The sequence below is a fragment of the Plecotus auritus genome (genome assembly GCF_963455305.1).
Source record: "Plecotus auritus genome assembly, chromosome: 13".
In the NCBI taxonomy this organism is placed as follows: domain Eukaryota; kingdom Metazoa; phylum Chordata; class Mammalia; order Chiroptera; family Vespertilionidae; genus Plecotus; species Plecotus auritus.
Window position 1 is genome coordinate 27,751,187 of NC_137779.1, and position 9,208 is coordinate 27,760,394.

General features: G+C 62.7%; 1 protein-coding gene across 1 annotated transcript; it reads right to left on the reverse strand.

The window, feature by feature from the left end:
• Window positions 1-221: 221 nt before the first annotated feature.
• OSM (oncostatin M) lies at window positions 222-1,626 on the reverse strand (the record flags this gene model as incomplete). Its single annotated transcript, XM_080649894.1, is given in 3 exon segments — window positions 222-336; window positions 338-879; window positions 1,447-1,626. Coding segments are annotated over 3 exon segments (837 nt in total).
• Between the last annotated feature and the right edge of the window lie 7,582 nt (window positions 1,627-9,208).

A 9,208-nucleotide genomic window follows, 5' to 3' on the forward strand; every position in this document is an offset into this window, starting at 1 on the left:
GAGAGGGAAGGCCGGCAGACCTCCGGGCAGCAGAGTGGGGGGTGGCGGGCAGTCTGGCCATGAGTCAGCCTGTGTCATCAGACCCCTGAATCAATGGAAAGTTGGCCCCGCGTGGCCTGACCCAGCCACCCCACCGGGATGGGGGAACTCGGGGCTGGGGAGGCACCATGGTGGGGTCCTGTCTCCCAGTCCAGGAGGAGGTAGGGGAGCCTGCCCCGCTCTCACCCCTTAAAGTGCACTTCGGAGAGATGGGAAGCAGGGGTGGAGGCCCGGGGAGCATCCTGAGGAGCACCCGCTGATCCTTCCCCTGCGGGGGGGCCCCTAAGGCTACCGGGGCAGCTGCCCCCTGGGCACGAGTCTCCTGCCCCTCCCGGAGGGTTGCATCCCGTGTGCCCTGCGCACCCCCCTCCGCAGGGTCTGGCGGGGGCTGTGTCTCCGGCTCCTCGGGCTCAGGGTCTCCCTCCACTCGCGGAAGACCCGCCCCGCCGCGTGCATGAAGCGGTGGAAGCCGTGCAGGAACCGGCAGCCCTCCAACTTGCGCTGGAAGGTGTCCGGGGCGGGGGTGGGCGGGGGGGAGGCCCCCGGGCCCGCCGGCACGGGTTCAGCCGTTTCCGGGGAGCCTGGCAGCAGCTGGGCCAGGCAGTGGAGGTTGTTCCTGATCCCGTGGAGGTACCTCTTGGCCATCGCCCAGGCCTGGACGTCGGGGATGTCCTGCTGGAAGGTGGCCAGCCTGTGCAGCACCTGGCCCAGCTGGGTGTGGAGGGTCTGCAGGAAGTCCCTCCTGCTGAGCCGCTGCAGGGCCTGCTCGCCGGGAAAGACCCCGCGGCGCTCTTGGCAGCGCTCTTTCAGTCCAGACACGTCAAGGCCTTGGATGCGGATCTGAGTGGGGGTGGAGAGAATCAGGGGTGAGTGCTGGAGCCCCCACTGTGTGCGTGCACACACACACACACAAGCACACACAAGTCTGCTCTGGTCAGCCTTGAAACGCTCGACCTCGTCCACCCCCTATCTAATCTGCCCATTGTACAGATCCAGAAACTGAGGCCCGAGAGGGGAAAGGACTCCCGGGTCACTGCAGGCAGGGTCGGAGGGATGCAGGGGGCCTAGTGGGGTGACCGCACAGGCGGTGACCATGAGCCTCAGGAGAGCGGACTGTTTTGTCCGCTGCTGCATCTCAGGGGCTGAGGACAGGCACGGGGTGGGCGTGCCGTAGGCGTGCTGGGCAGATGGAGGGTTGAAGCGCTGCGGCTGGGCTCACACTCCAGGCCCCCTGAGCTAGGGAAGCTGTCTTGTCTCGGGGGTAGGCCTCGGGTGGATGTTTGACGCGGTTCTGGAATAACACGGGGACTTGGTTTCCCCACCCCCATTCCCATCCTCTCTGGGGCTCACTCCCTGCCCTAAACCCAAGTTCTCGGAGACGCAGCTGCCCCCGGGGCGGGCGCTCACATAGGGGTCCAGGAGCAAGCTGGGGTCCTGCATGAGGTTCGCCTGGTGCCACAGCTGCTTGAGGAGCTCCTGGCCATTGCCCGAGCAGGTGCCCGTGACCACTGGGTTCAGGAACAGGAGTCTGAGGATCAGACCTGGGGCAGAAAGAGGGGGTGTTACCTGACGTGGCGAGGAAGCCATGGGTGGGGGGCTTTCGGGGGGGGGGAGGGCGCTCAGGGGGTGCACCCATCCTCCCGGCTCTGTGCCGCGGGTTCCCAGGTTGCCTGGACACGGGCGCACCTGCCGGGGCCACGGACACCTGCCCAGGGAGGCACTGCCCAGCACCTGGAACAGCGGCTGCTTTTCACCAAGGGGGCCGGGAGAGGAGGCCGTGGAGAGGAGGCCGTGGAGAGGAGGCCGGGAGAGGAGGCCGTGGAGAGGAGGCTGGGAGAGGAGGCTGGGAGAGGAGGCCGTGGAGAGGAGGCCGGGAGAGGAGGCCGTGGAGAGGAGGCCGGGAGAGGAGGCCGGGAGAGGAGGCCGGGAGAGGAGGCCATGGAGAGGAGGCCGGGAGAGGAGGCCATGGAGAGGAGGCCGGGAGAGGAGGCCGGGAGATGAGGCCGGGAGAGGAGGCTGGGAGAGGAGGCCGGGAGAGGAGGCCGTGGAGAGGAGGCCAGGGGACCTGGAGCCAACCGGAGTGGACCAGGTGGGCTTGCTCTTGGCAACACCTCCAGGCTAAGGGCCCCCGGTGACCGACCCATTTTACTGGCAGGAAAACCAAGGAGCGAAGAAGCGTTGCCCAAGTCACACAGGGCCAGCCTGTCCCCCACCTTGGGCCTTCCTCCTCTCCCCATAGGTGGCCACTCCTGTCTGTCAGGCCCACAGGGACGCTGGGAGCCTGTGGGAATGTTTGGGGTCGGGGGGGGGGGGCCCACAGTGACCGCTCGCCCGCCTCCCCCCACTCACCAGCAGCCACGTGGTCGGAAAGGGCCTGTGGTGCAATGGCCCGGAAGGCAGTGACACCAGTTCCCTTCCTAACAGTCGCCCAGCCCCGGGGAAGATGCTGCTGGGAGGGCGGAGGGGCCGGGGCAGCGGGCGCAGCGACCACTGGGCCCCCTCCCGCCCCCCAGGTGCCTGCTGAGTGTGCATGCGGGCCAGGCTGTGTGCCTGCTGCGTGGGCAGGTCTGTGTACGGCTGAAGAGATCAGATGGGCCCCATCCACCGTGGGGCCCAGGGCTGCATGTGGGGGTTCCCGGGTTGGTGAGATTGAGGGTTCCGGATGATGTCACATAGCTCTGCGTGTGTCACCCTGTGGGTGTGGCTATGTGGCTGTGTGATTGTGTGGGCTCCAGGGCCCCTGCCTGGCTGAGTGTGACCCTGCAAATCAAGGCGAGAAGGAGGCCCCTCCAGATGGCGTGCCCCGTTTCTCTGCTCAGCTTCTACAGCTTCCTCTCCACAGCACAACCCCCACCTCCCTCCTGCTGCCCCAGCCTCTCACCCCATCAGTCCCCCCCACCCCCGGCTCCCTGAGCTGTCTCCGCTTTGCCTCCCCCTGGAAGCCCTCCTGGAATACCCCTGCTCCGCCCTGTGAAGATGCCGTGTTCTCCGTGGACCCCTGTCTTGGCCCGACCTCCTGTTCTCTTTCAGTCTCAGCATCCTTCTTTCTGCCCGGGGCCCGGTCTCCCCAGCTCCCGGGGGACAGGGGGTGCCCTGCTCCCCGCAGGCACCCGTGGCTCACAGCAAGTGGGTGCTGGCGGGGAGGAAGGAAGTACTTACTGAGCAGCGTCCTCCTCACAGGCTGTGCCCACATGCTGGGTGTCCAAGCTCTGGCCTGTGCCTGTCAGGGGTGACACCTCCGGGCTGGGAGCCCTGCGGGCTGACAGCCACTTTATTGCCTGCCAGAGTGATTGGCCAACACCTCCTGAGGTGGGTGGGGAGGGGAGGGGGGAGGGCAGGCCTTCTGGGAACATGACCCCAAAAACCAAAGTTTCCACGGGCGACCAATGGGCGCTGGGCACCACGGCATGCCTGCTCCTCCTCCTGTTTTCTTCGAATTCGTTCTTCGAGGTCAGCCCCACGCCCAAGGATGATGCAAAGTGCAGCCTCAGCCTTCCTGGGGGACGGGAGCCCGGGGTCCGCGCCATCGGCAAGGCGCTGGGCGGGGGACGGAGGGGCAGGTGGGCCGGCCAGGCCCCTCGCTGGCCCGCGGGTCACTCTCGGCCCAGGAGCCGGCGGCCTCCCCGCCACTGTGGTTTGGGGCTGAGGGGAGCAAGACATCTTCCTTTTTGGGTGCCCTTCCCGCCCTCCCGCGGGGCTGTTGGGACATCTGTGAGCGGAAACCACTGGGCCCTGGGCACAGAGCCAGACCCAGGCTGGCAGCCCCGAGATTGTGGTTCGGCCCCAGGACCTGCATCCCCCAGCGGGGCTCCTGGTGTCTCCGGTGCCCACCGAGCGCCCCGCACCCCAGCAGCCAGGCCCTTTCCCTGCAGCAGGGTCCATCGGGGAGAAGCTGGCGCTGGGTCTCCCCGGAGAACGGGTCCGAGCCCGCTGACACGCTCTGGGACCTGAGCACATTGCCTCGCCTCTCCAGGGCCCACCTGCAGAATGAGGATTTGAAAAGCATTTCCCGGCCCACCTCACCGGTTGCGAGCGAGCGTCATGGACATAAAAGGCAAAGGTTCTTTGAAGGAAAAAGGAAAGATGAAAGCTCAATTCCAAGTACTAGCTGGGGGGCGGGGGGAGGGGTGGGAGGGGGTGTGGAGGAGAGGGGAAGGCCGTGAGCTCAGAGGGGAAACCAGCCGGGGAGGGGGAGTCGCCTGGGGTGACGGTTGGCACCAGGTTTCACTTTCTCTGAAAGATAGCGATCATGGGTTGGTCCTCGGAGTCTCACAGGCCCCTGAGCGTCAGAGGGAAGGGGCCCTGGAGACGGTGCCTCCCTAGGCAGCCAGCTCCCTCACCATCGGGTAAACTGAGGCCCAGGTGGGGGCAGAGGGGCCGCCCAGGCCTGCAGGCCCTGCCTGGTGGTCCAACACGTTGGCCAGGCCTGGGAGAAGGTCGCTGGCCCGAGGCCTCCCGAGTCTGGCAGGAAGGGGGTGTCCGAGGCTGGGGAGCCAGGGCGGGGCCTCTGCCGGCTGCCAGGGAGGCCTGGGCTGCTCCAGCTGGGCCTCCGGAGCCTGGACGGGCAAAGCCCAGGTGCCAGGGCTGATGCACTCCTGTCCACCTCCACCCCTGGCACCGGTCATGGCCACCAACGCTGTCCCCTCTGCAGAGACGACCAATCAAGCCTTCCTTCATTCAGCCAATGTCCCCCTGCCACCTCTGTGCCAGCCACCCAGGTGCTGCGGCTCCACAGCGGGCACCACCAGATGCACCCCCAATGCCCAGGCGGCTCCTCAGCCCCGCCCACTCCCTGGCACCCCAGCACGGCGCTCGCTGTGCCATACGCAATCACCCCACCGTGCCCAATCACCCCACTATACCCAATCACCCCACTATACCCAATCACCCCACCGTGCCCAATCACCCCACCGTGCCCAGTCACCCCACCATGCCCAGTCACCCCACCGTGCCCAGTCACCCCACTATACCCAATCACCCCACCGTGCCCAGTCACCCCACCATGCCCAATCACCCAACCATCGCCAGCCCAAGGGCCAGTTCTGGATTCTCCTCTGAGCATGTTGCTTCCGCTAAATTCCTCATTTCGGTGCCCACCCCCGCAAGGCTGCTTCCTGCGCCCAGGCCACGCCACTCCTTCTTCATTTCACATCCCTGCTCTCGTCTTGCAACAGCCCCGTGAGGGGGCGCGGCCGGCAGGGGTGTGCAGGCTCCTTTAACGAGGAAACTGAAATTCAGAGAGGCTCGGGGCCTGGCTCCAGGGCCGGGTCTGGCCGGGCAGCTCCTGGCCCCTCTCAGCTCCTGCTGACCGGTCTCCATCCTTGGGGGACAGCCATGTGCATCCTCCTCCGCTCCCCATGGTCCAGGGAGGCCGACTGTCTCCGCGGCTTAAAAAGGCCTCTGAGCCCGGCTGCCGTGGCTCCGTGGTTGAGTGTCGACCTGTGAAACCAGGAGGTCACGATTCGATTCCCAGTCAAGGGCCCATGCCCAGGTTACGGGCTCCATCCCCAGTAGGGGGCGTGCAGGAGGCAGCCGATCCACGATTCTCTCTCATCGTTGATGTTTCTATCTCTCATTCTCTCTCCCTTTCTCTCTGAAATCAATTAAATATATAAATATATATCTATAATAATAAAAGCATAATATGCTAATTAGACCGGACCGCCAGACGACCTTCCGGATGTCCTTCCGGACGACCTTCCGAACGAAGCCGGGGCTGCGAGGGCCGAGGCAAGCATTGCGGCTGCGAGGGCTGAGCCCCTTGCACGAATTTCGTGCACCAGGCCTCTAGTATATAAATATATATATATGCCTCTGAGGCCCAGGGGCATGATGTCGCCTGCCTGAGGTCACTATGCGTGGCGGCATTTCAGAGGCGGGGCATTCATTCCAGGGCTGTGCAATGTGAAAGCCCATGCTGTGAGCACGGGGCTCATGGAGGTGCCTGTGCAGGCCCCGGGGACCAGGGCTACCAAAGGCAGAAACGGCTTATCTGTCGTCTTGCTCGGGACGCCAGACCAAAATGCCACAGCCCGGGCAGCTGATGTACAAGGAACGTGTTTTCTCTCAGTCCTGGACCTCGAAGTCAGGGGTCAGCAAGGTGTCAGCAAGGCCGACGGCATCCTGCAGCCTCCCTCCCGGATTTGCAGATGGCCGCCTTCTCGTTGCCTCCTCGCGTGGTCCTCCCTCGGCCTGTGTGTGAGTCTGTGTCCTCATCTCCTCTTCTTGTAAGGACGCCAGTCCTGTTCGATTAGGGCCCACCCCCTGACCTCCTTTAGCTTAATCGCCTCTTTCCTTCCAGGCCCCATCTCCAAACGCATTCACACGCTGAGGCTCTGGAGGCTTGGACCGAGGAACACCATCCAGCCCATCGCAGCTTACAAGAGGGCGTGGTTGGAGGGCGACAGGAAGTCGGGACCCTGGGTGAGACTCCAGAGCTGGGTGGGAGGGGCAGCGATGGGCAGGAGGTCCCCGAGTGGCCCCCAGGTGAGGAGGCCCGGCTGCCCATTAGAGAGAAGCGTGAAGGGGAGATGCGTCAGCGTTTCTGGTGAGGTCAGCGCCCGATGACGTCCCTGTCGCCAGCAGGAAGGGCTTGCAACACGGCGCAATCAGTATAAATAGGCTCCCTGACCACAGCACCCGGGCTGTCCCCTCTTCCCGGGCCACGTCAGCCAGTTCCGCGTGATTTGGAGGGGAAGAGAGGGCCGGCTGGGTTCCTCAGAACTGCTGCTTCCTCGCTTCCTGGCCCACCCTCTGCAAGGACAGAGGCTGGGGTGGCCTGGGGGACGGGCCACCATGGCAGGCCACGCCGCGGGTCCCCTGCGTGGAGAGACGCTGGCCCCTGACCTGCTGGGTGGGGGTCAAAGACCAAGCCACTTGTGAGCCCAGTGTTTTTTTTTTTTAAATATGTTTTTATTGATTTCAGAGAGGGAAAAGAGAGGGAGAAAGAGAGAAACATCAATGATGAGAGAATCATGGACCAGCTGCCTCCTGCACGCCCCACACTGGGGATGGAGCCCACAACCCGGGCCTGTGCCCTGATCGGGAATCGAACCGTGACCTCCTGGTTCACAGGTCGACACTCAACCACTGCGCCACGCCAGCTGGGCTGAGCCCAGTGTTCTCGATCCAGTCACAGCGCCTTTCTGAGCCTCAGTGTCCACTCTGAGGTGACAGTGGTACAGCTGATTGAGAGACAAGCAACCCAGGGCAAACATGGGCAAAGGTGCCCCTCCCTTGCCTCCAAGGTGACCAAGAAGGGAAGGAACATCGGTCGTGCCGAGGAAGGCCGTGGCCATATGCAGCCTGTTAGCTGCACCAGCTGCGCCCGATGCGAGCCCGAGGACAAGGCCATTAAGAACCTCGTCCTTTGAAACACGGAAGAGGCCGCCGCCGTTGGGGACCTTTGCAAAGCGAGTGTCTTCGACGCCTCTGTGCTTCGCAAGCTGCACGTGAAAGTACACAACTGTGTGGGCTGTGCCTTCACAGCGAGGTGGTCAGGAATCCTCGTGAGGCCTGGAAGGACCAACCCCCAAAAGTTCTTAGGGGGGGATTATATTTAAAAAACAAACAAATAAAAATGACCCAGCCAGTGTGGCTCAGTGGTTGAGGGTTGACCTATGAACCAGGAGGTCACACGGTTTGATTCTTGGTCAAGGGCACACGCCCAGGTTGCGGGCTCGATCCCCAGTACAGCCCATGCAGGAGGCAGCTGATCAATGATTCTCTCTCATCATGGATGTTTCTCTCCCTCTCCCTCTCCCTTCCTCTCTCTACAATCAATGAAAAATGGACATATATAAATTTTGTTTTAAATGGACAGAGGATTTGATTAGACATTTCTCCAAAAGAGAAAGACAAGAAATGATGCTCCCGATCACCAGCCGTCAGGGAAATGCAAATCAAAACCACAGTGCGGTACCACTTCACACCCGCGGGAGTGGCTATCATCAAAGGCAGACGAGACAAGTGCTGGAGAGGATGTGGAGGAATCCGAGCCCCGGGGCACTGCTGGCGTGAACGTGCCACGTGCCACGGCGCGGCCACTTCGGGAGACAGTCTGGCAGTTCCTCAAAGGGTTAAACATAGAGGTGTCAGACACCTCACTGCCCCCCCGCCTAGACCTACGCCCGAGAGAGTTGAGAACGGATGTGCACACACATGTTCAGAGCAGCATTTATTCACAGCAGCCCCAGCATGGACGCAACCCCCATGACCATCAGCAGAACATGGATTTAAAAACTGCCGTCTCTCCAGGCAATGGAATATCGTTCAGCCAGGGAGAGGAAACTGGCCACGCGAGAGTGGCCAGTCACAGAGGCCACGTGTTTTAGGGTTCCCTTTAGATGAACCGTCCATAGCGACAGACGTGGCTTCCCAGGGCTGGGGATGAGGAGCGATGGCTAACGGACAGGGTTTCTTGGGGGTGATGAAATGTTTTTGAATTAGGTAGTGGCGAAGGTTGCACAATCTTGTGAATACATGAAACAACAACAACACTGAGTAGGCGCTTGAAAATGCTCCGTTTGATGGCATGGGAGCGGCACCTCAGTTTTTTGAGGTGTAATGGCAAATGCTCCCGACGGGATGGTCAGCGTGACGCGGTGAGATCGTGCTCGGGAGACACTGGCCCTCAGTAGCCACTCCTTCTGAACTCCTACCCGCCGGCCGCTGGGGCAGACGAGGCTCACGTTTGCTTATGTCACAGGGTGACTGTGAGGACGGTTGGGAAAGACGTCGTTACATAAACCCCAGGGTGAGCAAGATTCTACCAGGAGGTCAGTGAGGTCACGCTGGGCTGGGGGACGCTTCGGCTTGAGGACCGCGACCCAGCTCTTCTGGAACCTGGCGTGTCCCCCTGCTCCCAGGGGCTCCCCCAGATTGGATAACTGATCCCCCTTCCAAGTGGCCCAAACACGTATCCAGGGAAGTACAGCAGAGGAGGGAGGGAGGGAGGGAGAAGAGGCAAAAAGGCAGGTGGAGGCCGGCACATCTCTGAGGAGGAATGACCAGGCATGAGGGGCTGCCCAGGGCCTGTGAGGCGAGGGGACAGGCGAGATGGGCCCCTTGGGGTCCCTCCACAGCCCTGAGCCCTGAGCAGCCATGGAAGTAAAACAACCCTAACCATGAGCCGAGGATCAGGAAGTCCAAGGAGCCCCGTCTTCCTCAC